The sequence below is a fragment of the Channa argus genome, chromosome 16, assembly GCF_033026475.1.
Source record: "Channa argus isolate prfri chromosome 16, Channa argus male v1.0, whole genome shotgun sequence".
NCBI classification, from domain to species: Eukaryota; Metazoa; Chordata; class Actinopteri; order Anabantiformes; family Channidae; genus Channa; species Channa argus.
In genome coordinates, this window is record NC_090212.1 from 11,055,450 (window position 1) to 11,069,526 (window position 14,077).

A 14,077-nucleotide genomic window follows, 5' to 3' on the forward strand; every position below is an offset into this window, starting at 1 on the left:
CTAAACTGGCATATAAAGTGTGTGTTACTGCAGAAAACTGACAATGTGGGACCTTTTTAAATATAATTTAGAAGTATTTAAAAATGTAAATTGATATATTGTACATACTTTTCAAGAAGAAACTAGAGCTTCTTGGAAATAAATCCTAAACTGATGTCATATTGATGTGTCATGCTGCTTTCCTTCTTCCCTGAGTCACCCTCTCCCACCCTAACATTAGCAGGCTGAAGTATGGTTTCTCCCGCTGCCAGCAAATAAATTGCATTGGGACAGAAGGCAGACCATGAGCAATGGTGTCCTGTTCTTTCATTCCTCTTTTGTCTCATTTAACAAACTGATCGCAATCAGCCAACAGGGGAGAAATCCCCTCATCACTTTAAGCAGAACCAGAGTAATCAGGGCAGCACTGTGAGGAAAAGACTGCCCCTCGTCCACCCTCCTTCTTTGTTTAATAGCTTTCCTGATTGCTGCTGTTTCTCATTTGTTGACATTCTGGTTATCAAGGCTTCAATGTTTTTAATTTGTATTATTTATTTTAATTTTTTTTGTAAATGCCTTTTGGAATAAATACTGTAACTTAAACATTTCAAATCAAAAGCCTTCTATTTTCCACACAGTGTTTATCTACTAAATCTCGTCTATGTCTCTTTGTTAATCTGTAGCTGGGTTTAAACAATGAGAGAAAATGTTAAGGTCATGCACAACAGCATAAAGACTTAACTCGTTTTTTTTTTTTTTTTACCAAAGCTGAGATAGCTGAAGCTAAAATAGCTCCACTTGGTGTCAAGTTTAGCCAGTCAGCAGGTGACATGTCAAGTCCATAGGAAGAACATGTAGCTGAAGGTAAGGAAGAGCTGGGGGAGGAAAGATGAGTTACTTTTACCATTGCAGAACTGTAGCAGTGATGAGGTGTCATACAAGCTGCTGTAGCTGGAAAACCCGTCCTCCATTCTGAGCCCCTGCTCCGCTCCTCTGTGCTCCTCTGTGTGTTATCCACCGCTCCTTCGATCTCCTCTCTGTCTGTCTCTGTCTCTCTCTGTCTCGCTCGTGACTCCACTCCGTTAGTTTATCGTTCACTTGGCGTCCAAGGCGCTCCCTCCATTCACTCTGCACGGGTCAGGCTCCCTGGGTGAGTCGCCATGGTAACCCATTCACTCTGATTATGTCATGTGAACTCCAACCCCTGTTCTCTTCCTCTGCTTTTTCCACCCCCTTCTTGCAAGAAAAAGTCTTTAAGCACAGCAGAAAACACTCCCTTCTCAAGAATGACTGCAGAGGAGAGACACAGGCAGAAGTTAAGAGGCTGCTGGTGGTTTTGTTTTCCCTTCGTCTTCTCCCTTCTCCTCCTCCTCTTCTTTTTCCCTCCCTCTGCTCTCCCCTTGCCCTTCTTCTGTCTTCAGCAAAGGCAGCTGTGTGTTGTTAGCTCTCACTGATCTCCAGCAGAAAAACAGCTTTAAGAGGGCTCGAGCTGAGAGCGCAGCCAGTTACTGTGTGTGAGTTTGTGTGTGTTAGAGACTGTGTTTGTGTGAGAGAGTTTAGATAATGCTCAGGACAGCCCAGCCATCCCCTGTCATACACTGTGGACGAGTCAGAGCGCAGGGGGCTGGGCCTGTCAGATAGATCCTCCTCCTCTCATTTAGTGAGAGAGGAAAGTGAAAGAGAGGACGGAAAAGGGGTAGGAGTAGAGAGGGAGAAGAAATGAAGAGAGGAAGAAGAGAGGTGGCGACCAGAGAACAGATTAAAATTAAGCAAAGGAAAAGGTATGCAAGAGGAGAACATAGGATGGATGAAGAGGGGGAAAAGAAAGCGGATAAAAGAAGAGAGCAAAGGAAAGGGGTGTAGTGAAGAGAAAAGGAAAGGAAACAAGAGAGGAGGAACATAGGAGAGGAGACAAGTAGGATGGATAGAGAAGAAAAGAAAAAGAGAAGAGAGGACAAAAGAAGGACAAATAAGAGGACGGGAGAAAGGAAGACAGACAAGCTTAGTAAAAAACATTGTACAGTATAGAGGACCAAATAAGAGAAGAAGGAGGACAGTGGTGGATGGGATATTGGGAAGGAAGCAGAGGAAAGAGGAGGAGAGGGGAGAAGAAAGGGGAGATAAGTTGGGAGCGTAAAAGACGAAAGAACAAGGTGAGTCAGGAGATGAAAGCAGGAGAGAAGAGAGATCACGTAGCAAACCAGTCATTTTGTAACATGACTGACGAACTGTGGCTTAGCATTTAGTTGCTACCTCATATGACTGCAGACACGCAAACACACACACACACACACAGACAAACACACACACATACACACAGTCTTGTCTCACATCATAGCTGAATGCCTAACCTAAACCTACTTCTAACATCGAGCCTAAAACCCAGCCATTACCCTCAAAAAGCCCTTTGAGGTTGTGTGGACCGGCCAAAATGTCTTCACAACAATGGTATTAAAATTAAATTTGTCCACAAAAAGAAAATAAACATATGCGCATAAATACACACACGCGCACACACACACACACACACACACAAACACTACACGGTATGCTATGAAGTCACATGGGGTAACAAACTGTAACAAAATAACGTCACACTTCCTCAGCAGACGCCACCAAACATTCAAACGTTGCCAGGGGATCTCTACTGTAGCTAAACATGATTATCATTCTGTCCTCTGTCTGTCTTATCAGCCTTGATGCAGACTGCAGAGAGACTGAGGGATCCTAAAACAAGGACAAGAGGGGGAAAGAATGAAAGGCAACTGAGGAAAGAGAGAAATTAATGGAATAGAGGGGGAGGGGACATAAAGAGGGTGCAGGACCTAATTTAAAGTGAGTAGGCTGGGAGTTTTGTGAGGATAAAAGGGTGATCCCTATAGAAGAAAAGTGGAAAATTGGGTTCTTCTTAATTCTAACTGGGGGCTTTGTACGTGAGAAGGGGTCTCTTTGCATTATTTATAATTCAGCTTGGAGGGAAATAATAAGCCCAAAGAAGACAGAGTCTGTGGCCTATATTCATGCCGGAAACACCCCCTTCTTTCTTGCTAGATCACAAGACGGAGTCGACAAAATTACACAAAGGCAGAGATGCTATAAATACAGCAGCAGGAGAGACCATGAAAGGATACATTTGTTTCACTCTGTGTTTTTATTAGTAGCCCAGCTGATGTGATATAATGTGTTTATGTGAAGCGCTTTCTGTGCAGCTATCTATACATAAGGAAAAATAAAGAAGCTTCTCCGGTTCAAAGGTGCTCTGGCTAGATTTGACATTAAGTAGGAGGATAAAAGGGATGCGGTGAAGCACCTTTTAACGCTCAATGAGTAGAGTCTTGATCAGTTTATGGTTCAGGGCTTCCATGTTATTGACCTCAGAGCTGGTGCCCTCTCTCTCCCTCCTCTCCCTTGGGAAACCACCGCTTCACTTATTACACAATAACATTAGGCCACCGACAGATCTACCAAGCTCAGCAGCAAACAGGATTATGTGACAAAACAAGGTGCTTTTTGTGGAGCAGTATAAAGTCAATGTAGTGGCTTTGAGAAATCACAAAGATATTAACATTTCAAAACACTCAGAAAGTAAGATTAAGTGTACACACCTCTCTTTAGAACTAGAACATGTAAAAAAAAAAAAAAAAAACACCTAGGTAATTGTTTTTTTCAAATTAATTCAGTGATCAGATTTTAAATACTAAAAGGCTACAAAATCCAGGGTTTTGATTTAAATGCAAAAAGGAATTCCAGCTCAGAGTACCAGCACCACACATGGTAAACATCCTTTGTGTTTCATTCTGAAGAGTCTGTGGTGTTTTGTCTAAGGGGTGCAGATTATTGCAAATCTCATTCTGTGGGGAGATTTGGGACATAGATTAGGGACAGGTCTGGTTTTATGTGTGTGTCTGTCTGTGCATATGCTCAAGTTGGAGGAGTAGAAGCAGCTTAAAACTCCTCCTCCAAAAAATGTCCACCCATGACTCTCTAAACCCCACCTACAACCCAGCGGGTAGCAGGTGGTAGAACTGCTCTCCCCACTGCTGTTGCTCCACCTCTCCCCACCCTCCCCCTCCATCCTTCAGCCACCCATCAGTGTACCAGAAGATGCATGCACAAACACACACACATGTGCACGCATGCACACACGCACACATGCAATACAGAGCATAGTGCTATGCTGTGCTAACAAGGAAATCCCACATCTACTAACAAAAACATTAGATGAAGTGTGTGTGTGTGGGTGGGTCCAGACCACAGTGTGCAGAACATGAGCTCTGTCACATCTAGAAACTGGGTCAACAATGATTTGAAGAAGAAAAAGTCTTGTTTGCTTTAACATTTTTTTGCTACAACAGCAAAAAACTGGTTTAGATTAATCTGTGAACAACCAGCTGCTAGCAGCCAAAGAGCCAAATATTTTCACTAGGATTTTGTAACAGACTAAGTAAGAAACATCCAAAAGAAAAAAAAAAATGTAGTTGGGAATAAAGTGTCATGACATTTTGCATATGTGAAATCAGTGACAGAGCAAACACATGTCTGAGGGGAAAACTCAATATTTAAGAAAAAAGAAAATGGAAAGTCAGAAGTAAAAGATCTCCAACAGTCAGATGTTTTTGTGTAACCTGCAGGGTCAGAGAGCGTGTTTAGCTACAGCATCTTAAATCTGGCAAGGGATCAGAGGCCACCTTAACAAGCCTTGACATCAGCTCTCCTTTGCTCTCTCATCTGCCCTGCTTATTTGTTTTTAAAGCTTTTTATTTTCTTGTAAGACACTTGAAGGTCAAACTGAGCAGGCTGTCAATTTCCCAGTTTTTCTGACAGAAACTGCTGACATTCATTTTATCCACAGATGAGCAGTCAGTCTGTCAGTGGGCCCAGATTATAGACAATCAAATCCAGAGCTGAGGAGGAAACAAGGTCAATCCTCTGTATGATCCAGCCACCATCTGTGGCCCTGTCCTGCTTATTGGGCTGCTTTGTGCTTTACACCATGAGTTAATCCAACCTGGGGTATTTAATGATTCATATAAACTCTGAATTTCAAACAAATCCTCAGGGGGCAAGTAAGATCAAGTTGGCTAGACGGACTTATCATGAATCGAATGAACAACTAAACATTGTAGATGGACCTGAAAGATATTTTTAGGCTGCCGTTCAAAGGTTTCATAAATATAACAACATGGAAGTGACACAAGTCAAATCTTTCAAAGCTCAGTGAATGAAGATGGTGAATGTGTTGGATCTAAATTGTAAATGTATCAGCAGGTAGCAAAGGTCACTCGATAGGAGAATGTGAGCCAACAGGAAAGAGTGAGCCGAACACCCAGACCACGAAACACATGTTGTCTACTTCCCTAATGATAACTTAGTTCAACTGTCTGGTCATTCTGCCAACCCTATGTATTTCATGTAACCGTCGGTTAATAATGGTAATGTTAGACAAAGTGTTATCTTCTTGTTGAAATGTGCTGTATTAAGGTTGACGTGTGAGAAAAAACATACATTTCCTGGATACTCAAATTTCAAAATTGATCTGTTATCTGCTATTGATCTGTTGAAATGTTAATGTTTTATATCGTCATCCTATTTTTCTTTAGGCTTTGGTTGCTGAAGCCATGATCAATTTCCAAGGTGTGACAGTGACAGTGATCTCATATGTGGTCTCTGTCTGGTGTGTGGAGACCAGACCAGCAGAGTCCATGACTGACATGGACCACTTTTTAATATCTGAATGTACAGCAGAGGGGTAATAGAAACAGGGAGGGATACATTGAATGTGAGGGGAACCAAAATCAGTGGAATGACAGTTCTTGTAAAAACATAATTTCCCCCTGCTGGTTTCTAAGATATGCTTTTCAATGTGGTCATCAAATCCAGATAAAACACAGTGACACTGAATTATGAAGGCTGGTATCCTCATGTTGGACTTTATTAGCTTCAATATTTAAAAGCAAAGACACTGGCATAGAGGCCGTGTGTCAGAACAAAGAAAAACAAATAGTTTAATTTGACCCAGCAAGATAATGTTGAATCCATAAGAAAAGCCTTTGTTTATCATGAATTATATGGTGGAAATATGACCTGGTTTCAATAGGGGAGAAGAATCCAACAGAGTGATAATGTTTTGTTCATAGCTCTGCCTCAGAGAAACCAGAAGGGTAACATAAATGCTAAATTCAATTCAGAATATACCTTCTACCTTCTTACCTGCAGTCCTACAGTCATGGTAGCAGCTCTGTGAGTGCATAAGAACAGAGGGTGCTTTGAGCTAAATGCTAAATAACTTAGTCATCAGTGTCTAGCATGTTCATCATCTTATTGTAGTGTGTTATTGTGCTGAGAGTTGACAATTAGCACTTAACAGCTTTTTAGGTATGACATAGCCCAAGGCACTGGACATTTTGATAAAATGTTTTTAGCAAATTTCATGGCGACGTCTCCAATAGTTAAAGCAAAGTCAGGAATCCACAAAAAGTAGCAGGACTCAACACACATCTGTACAAAACATCTGACATATGTCATCATCATGGCAGATAACCAACAGAGATCACCACCACCATATTGCTAGTGTGGCAAAAAAAAGCTCTATGTATAAAAACTGTATGCAGATGGATATCAGCACTTTGTTGTGCCATCTGCAATACTATACTCGCACTTGCAAAATGCCCCTTTCTTATAAGTGCCCAATGTAAACCGTTAACTATTAAGATAAGATATGAACCAAAGCAAGAGGATGTGAGTCAACCCCTGCTGTACGCTACAGTGCACTGTTGTGGGCAACACATGCAGCAGCAATTCCAAAATACGGTGTTGTGATTCAGAACAACTCGGTCACCACCTATGTTTCCAGTGTAGTGTTTTGGTCATGGTCTCTAATAGCATTATGAATGCAGGAATCCACAGCCAGACACTGCCAGTAATATCTGCAAAGAAGAATGGAAGAATTTTACCACATTTGAACAGATTTTTACTCATAATTACTCTATTATTTAATCACTTTGTATTTTCAATAATTGTTTAGGGGCTCAGGCGTGAAACAGCAGATCTGTCCCCTGGTAAGTCTCAGTGGGCAATGTGTCATGGCAGACTTTAAAGGGGAAAGAAGAAGAAGTAAGGTGAGTGCAGGATGATAAGAATCTGCTGTTGGGCTGTAAGCATCTTGTAAGCCTGTGGTTGTGGGACAGTGTTACATGCCCCACTAAAACTCATTGTTCCTGTTTGGTGGTGTCTGTTCATCACACGTTTAATCCCAGGTCAAATACCACCACTCTGCATTAGTGAGTACGTGTTCTATTGTCCCATACAGCACAAGCTCATTGATTATATTCTGCCTATGTTTTGCAAAATAAATGGTAATAAATGACTCAGCTTAAAGCAGCAAAATTATTCCGATTTACACAAATATATTAGTGAACCTAACAAAGTTTCACATTTTGTTGTGACCGAAATTATTCTTTGTGATTCGCTTTACATGTTAAATGTTTTATTGATCGTATATGAAAAGTCAAATTATAAATTTAATGAAAACATGTCATAACACATGCCTGCCAGTGTTAAAATGCAGGTTGAGTTGGAATGGATCTTGGATTTTTTTTGTGCATTTATATAATGCATAAACATATATTTAATGACAATAATAAATTTTCAGTGTTTTCAGTGTTATTGTATAGCTGTCAAATAAATGTGGTATAAAGCAGTTTTCCCTTGTGATGAGTAGTAATTGAAACACTCAAGTCAAGTATAATTTAAGTTGTCCATAACTGCACCTAAATAGAACACGTGACTAAATCTTTTTAGTTTTCATTTGACAGATGTGTTAAGTGAATAAATGTTGACACACGGTGTGAAATTTCAATCTGTTTGTAAATGTATTCACCAAATGCAAAATTCCTAAAAAGGTGAATCCTTGATCCAAATGTAAACAGAAGTTCAGTCTTTGTGGTCTGTATACATTACACGACCCAGTGTTCAGAAGAAGATCACTCGTGCAATTTGTGTCAATGTTGAGACTGCACAGAGGTTTCTTCTGTAACTCACTGAAATAAAGTCTTTTTTTTATATAGCCCAAAATGTCAATTTACATATTCGTATCAATCGTTAAGGAAAGGCTCCTTTAAAACTTCCTTTAATTGGGAGAACCTGGAAGAAGCTGCATAAAAAGAGAGGGACTTTCCTTCTTCATGACTGTAGTGGGAAGACATGCTGTAAATGTGGAGAGAACAGGACTAGATTAGAGAGGACCGACATGGACAGAAAGGGAGGCAGAGAAAATGGACAGATAAATACTAAGCATGGGACATTACATTTTTCTGCACAAAGAGTATAAAGCTTCTAACGTCCTGACACTATATCAAATCATAGTATGGGTTTTATTTAAGTCGTCCATGCTTCTGTGTCAACCTTTGATGCTTCTTCCTGTCTCCCTTCACCCTACCTGACCTCCTCGCCTTTACACTAATGATGCCGTGGAAGTGGGGAGGAAGAGCCGAACACCACACAGACTTCTCTACATCCAATCTATATGTTAATGAGGCATAACTTGGACACAGAAGTGGAACAGCATCGGTGTAATTCTGTGAACTACTTTCTATGGAAATCTAATAATGTGACGACTGCTGAGTGTGGCCATTAAAAAGCAGAAAACACCAACCTTGCAGGTCAGTAGGAGACACTATAATTTGTCAACCCTTACTACTGTGAAAATGAACCATTAATATAATGGACAGAACTCTAAAAAATGAATGTGGCTGTGTATCCCAGAGTGTGCAGTGCTGTGTGTTCTCTCAAGCAATGACAACATTAATCACATCTGACTTGGCGGCTGAAACATCCACGTACACCCTTCCCCCATTTCCCAAACAATCGAGAACTCTGCTCTCTCTCCCTCTGTCTCCACACACAGATGCAGTATTGCATTTGAACTGTGATGTGAGCATGTTTGACAGTGTATACCTCTTCAACATAGCATTATCTTTTACTCACTTTTCACACACCACCTGCCACAGCTTGGTCCTGTATATTCTGCAACGTCTAGTTTTACCTTTTTAATGTTATTTTTTGAAAAATCTCCTTTGTTTATTTTTTCTTCATTGAAGTCTATCTGCACTTGCCGGTCTCTCCTCTCCTGTTTCTTTCAAAGTCAGAGCAACTCAGCTTTCTAATCGATTAAGCCGAAAATAAACTGCCGAGGAAATCTGGCACTTGCTGCACAGTTTAAGTGAATGCGTACAGTATGTTATGGCAGTATCACTCCTCTTTGTATGTCTCAAATCTGCACACGCAAACAAAAAACTGCAGGTGACTGGTCAAATCTGTGTGACAAATGATCCATGTTCAGTCAGTTTGTTAACATGAGGAATGAGGAATGGGTTTAACGTCAGCAAAGATACATGTCCTCATATTTAGGGCACAGATGGAGGGCTGACGTCAGCCGGCTGTGAAGCTGTCTTCATCTGTCATCTGCATTTTTGCACACACACACACACACGCACACACACCTACACAAACACAAACACACACACACAAAACACAAACACATACACAAATACACACACACACTTTCCAATTCTCCTTGTACAACATCTGTATCAGAGGCAGAGGCTTCTGAATTGGATCACATAAAGACATATCAGCTTCCACTGATTCTCCCATAACTCTCAGTTATGTGACACATCAGCAGGAGCAATATTTCATTTTTTTCAAACTGATCTTAGAGAGGCACCGCCTCATTCTTCACCCCCTACTCTTTGTACCTCTATCTTTACTAAATTTCCTACTCACGTTCTCCATTGTGTCACATCTAATTGTCTCCACTTTAGTGCCATATCTTCTTTTGTATTACTACTCACTTTTATGTTCATGCTTCTCTCACTTGATGAGCAGTAAGCACCCCTCATAAGTTATGCTAACACTGCCACCTGCAGGACTTTTGGTGGACTGCAGCAGTTTATTTTGTCTAACTTTACAGGCATTTTACAGAGACGCTACCACAACCAGAAAAGTACAGGTTTTAATGATAATATTGAATACTTACATTTTGTTACTTCACCTGCTCCTGGTATTATGCAAGGTGTGCACTGTCATGGACTTACTGATTATTAATGCTTTTTTTACAATTAAAAGTGGAAATGTCACACCGAAATAATCTTATTAACTCAAATCAAAATGTATGCATTAATACAAACCGTGGTTTAAATGCAATTTATAACCAAACAAATATAAGCAATAAAATAAATGGTATTATTCATTAATGGGCCAAAAATGCATTTTGTGTTTTGCTGAACAGCTTCTGATGTTGTAACCCTCCCAGTATCTGACATTTTAGTTACTCGTGCGGTTTCCTATTTTAGTTGACATTTTCATTCCCCCGTGAACTCAGGAATTACCATTATATCACCATCCTATCACACAAACATGCACACTGCCTACAGTCAGGCAATACCGATCAACCATTTACTGTGGTGTTAGATTTTAATACAAAAACTCTGCATTACAGGGAGGCTTTAAATATCTGATAATCTGACAAATTTCCATGTATTTCATTAACTTGTAAAATCATCTGCACAGGAGGACTCAAAGAACGGAGTCACACCGTTTGCTATAGTTTATCAAGTCTTTTTCTGAAAAAATGCATAAGGGTCTGTTATGATATGATAATGAAAGTGTAGTCAGAGGGTGGTCAGCTGCCCATCAACCATAATCATCACAAGCCTAACGCTTGTTGTCAAGGCGGCAGTTTATGTAACTGACAACATCAAACAGTTCGTATACTGGGGAGTCCTGTTTAATTATACCGAAAGGGGAATCATGCATGGATTGAGCTACAGAGGGAAGGAAACAGGAAAAGGGGAGATTGACTGATTAAAAACTAGACAAGTGGAGTTTTCTATTTATAACTGGTTGTTTCTGTCGGTGTGTCAGTTGATAGGTAGTAAGGGCTCAAGGATAATTCTTCATACTTCTGCAAAGTCATTTTACATTATTTTGACTAAACCAGAGGGAAACTGCTCCAAGTTTCCATATAAGGACCCAAACTGAACTAGCTCCACTTTGCTGCTGAATACTTAGTGAGTGAGCTGTTCCAGTGGAGGGTTTAGACTAAAAGCAAGATGGCCAAGAGAGACCCCCTCCCAAAACATACACACAATGACAGAAAACACTTTACAGACGTCCATGCTTACACACATACATACATCATATATGTCACACACACTCTTTGTGTTATCTTACCCATAGGTAGCCCCTCACAGTCAGACATGGCTGTAACAAGTGAAGAGGATCAAAACAGTGTCTTCTCTTGTCAGCTGATTTACTACAGCCGGTTGCTTCCTTTGTATCTGTGCCTGTCTGTTTTCACTCTAGCCAATGTCTCTGTTTTAGCCTCTTGGCTGTAAGGATCTCCTTCTGTTTAGCTTTTTTGCTTTACTTTCTATCTCCTTGCACTCCCCCTTCATTCTTCCTCTCTCAACAATCTACTCAGTGGCCAGTAGACATGCCAATCAAACATCAGACACTTTGCTATTGGACACTAAATTTGTAACAAACAGCCCCCTGTGGATTCTGTTCCCCATACTTGTGGCAGGCCTTTTTGGATATGATTTAATAAACTTTCTCATGGGTCTGCAACACATATTTCACCAGTGAAACAAACATGAAAAAACATGAAAACAGCTGTTTTCCACATAACATTCAACAAAACAAGAAGGCTTTTCCTTACAAGTCACCGTGAATATTTCAGAAAAATTGTTGTCTATTCTACAGTCAATGGGCCTGTAACAAAAGACACACAAGTTTTTGTACATTTAGGAGCTCTCAAGCCCCTGCCCTACGTTCTAAAAACCTTTTTTGTTGTGTCCTGTGAGAGGCGCTAAAGTCTCACTCAGTGGCTTGTTCATGTCAGGAGAGCTTTGTTGATTCGAGTTACTTGAATGGCCTGGATACCAAGAAATTTACAGGGTCAAATGACTATGTGCTCAAGTATGCAGCTAAACCAACATCAGCTTTGTGTTTTATTTCTTATAAATAATCCAGCACCGTGTTTCTACGTAGCTGCAACTTCTACTAAACCCAGAGAGAAAGCCAGCTGAACAATAGAGATTAGGTTCTCTCTTCAGCAGAGAAACAATAGTTTAAGAGGCAGCAAGCATAAGAATCCATGAAAGAGAAAAGCTGGGGTATCAAACAACACAACCACCTTTGTCTCTACTTTAAACCCTTTCAAAACAAAGGTGACGAGGAAACGTACTTGTCAGTCATTTTATATTGTTGTACAGGTTACTTTCCCACTTGATCAGCAAATGTTCCTTGGAACAAACTTAATACTGTGCAGCTTGGATTAAGCTTACCACCAATCTTTGCACACACTCATTCCTGAACTACTTTTGAGCTTACTCACTTGACCGTTTGTCACTTGACTGGGAAGATTATCATGAACCAAAGATCCAGCATGTGACTAAGTGGGGTCAGACTTGTCCCGCAGAACCAGTCAGAGAGGTTGGGATTTAATGCCAGGGACCAGGGTTATCTGGAGATTTGAGGGAGGACGCAGAAGATGACATGTAGGAGGACTTCCCTCTCTGTTATCTGCCCTCCAGACCTGTCAGTGATACCCGACCCCCCAACACCAACATAGCTTTGATCTCTGATCTCCAACTCTTGTTTGCAGAAGAGCTTGAAGCCCCCTTTAGCAAACGTAACCTAAAGCTTCACCCCATAGAGACCCCACAGCGCTGCCGGCAAGCAGAAAGTGGACTATTCACCATTATGTGTGTTTTTACACACTAGTGATCACATGCAATTACCTGAACTGAGGTAATGTGCCCCAGTGTCCAAAACTGAGCCTTAATTACGCTTAATTACATTGTAAAATAGATTAATATGAGTTGTTAGGACACATTGTGCAGTGGCTATAAACATCAGCACTCAAGAAATTGAGGGTCTGAGAGAAATAAGGCTGGAAATTTGAGAAGATGTTTACATGACCTTACTGCAAATACCTGCTTACAGCAAATCATCCATTCTTGTACAGTTGCGTTTATATGTGCTCTGTGTATTTCTGCAATGGATTATGAATCTGTTACACCAACAAAAGTGGTATTATGATGTCTGTTTGCTGAGTTTACACAGACTCTCTGCAAACAACAAACAACTCAAAACAGACAAAACACAATGCTCTAAATTCAGAAAACCACTTTGAAGTGGGAAAAACTAATTTCCAATGATGTCTGTTTACAACAAAGAACGTTACAAAAACCAAACATGAAAAAAACTGGTTGCAGAGTTAAAGATCTAAAGCCATTCAAGAGTAATAAAGCACAAAAATGAAGAGAAGTTCACATAGAGAAGCCAATACTTAATAAAACAAAGCAGTGAGTATTAAATTAATGATGAACAGCATAAAGGGTTGGCAGTTTGATCACCATTTTATTTCAGTTCGCAGTGTCATAAACCACAAGTTGTTTCTGGTGTGTATCCCTCACTTGTAAGTCACTTGTATAAAAGTATCTGCCTCATAATAAATGTAAATCTAAATGTATTTTTTTTTTTAGTTCAAGGGGAAAAAATAGATATAATAGTAATAGATATATAGATTACTTTTTCAAATCCATTGCCAAAATATGAGTATATTAAATATATGTACCCTTGAGGCTGCAAGTGTGAATAGTTCTTGACATTTCTTAACATGAAATACCATGAATTTGGCCTAATCATCATATAATTCAAATGTACACAGATAAGTGATAAGTGAATCCTGGATTGCGTTGGAAAAAAAAAATCATAAATATGTTGTAAAAGAGACAGACCATTACAAAATCATGTCATCAGCATATCAATAAATATTTCCATCATGTAACAATAAAACAATAATATTCATGTATATAGACTGAATCCCTGTAAACCATAAATTGTATACATTTAGACAAATTTTCTAGTTATAGTCTTTAATCTGTATCTGATTGTTAAAACATTATCAAGCCATTAATTTGTTTCAAATCTTTTTGATTTTATTTATTTTTTTGTCCATTCAGTTTATCCCATGAGTTCAGTGTCGCCACAGTGGATCATTGTCTGGGATGAGTTGGGCTGTTAACGGCGC

The 14,077-nt window shown here is 39.8% G+C and overlaps 1 protein-coding gene across 8 annotated transcripts in view; it reads right to left on the reverse strand.

Annotated features, from left to right (window-relative positions):
- The window catches only part of eml1 (EMAP like 1), a 45,001-nt gene extending 33,601 nt beyond the window's left edge, over positions 1 to 11,400 (reverse strand). The window contains exon 1 of one of the 8 annotated variants that reach the window (XM_067480777.1): positions 11,212 to 11,400. In XM_067480777.1, coding sequence (XP_067336878.1) covers positions 11,212 to 11,239 — 28 coding nt within the window. In that variant the 5' untranslated portion in view covers positions 11,240 to 11,400. Of the gene's footprint in view, positions 1 to 883; positions 1,575 to 11,211 lie in introns of those variants that run through there. The other 7 variants (XM_067480773.1, XM_067480772.1, XM_067480776.1 and 4 more) reach the window with 7 other exon arrangements.
- Positions 11,401 to 14,077: the final 2,677 nt, after the last annotated feature.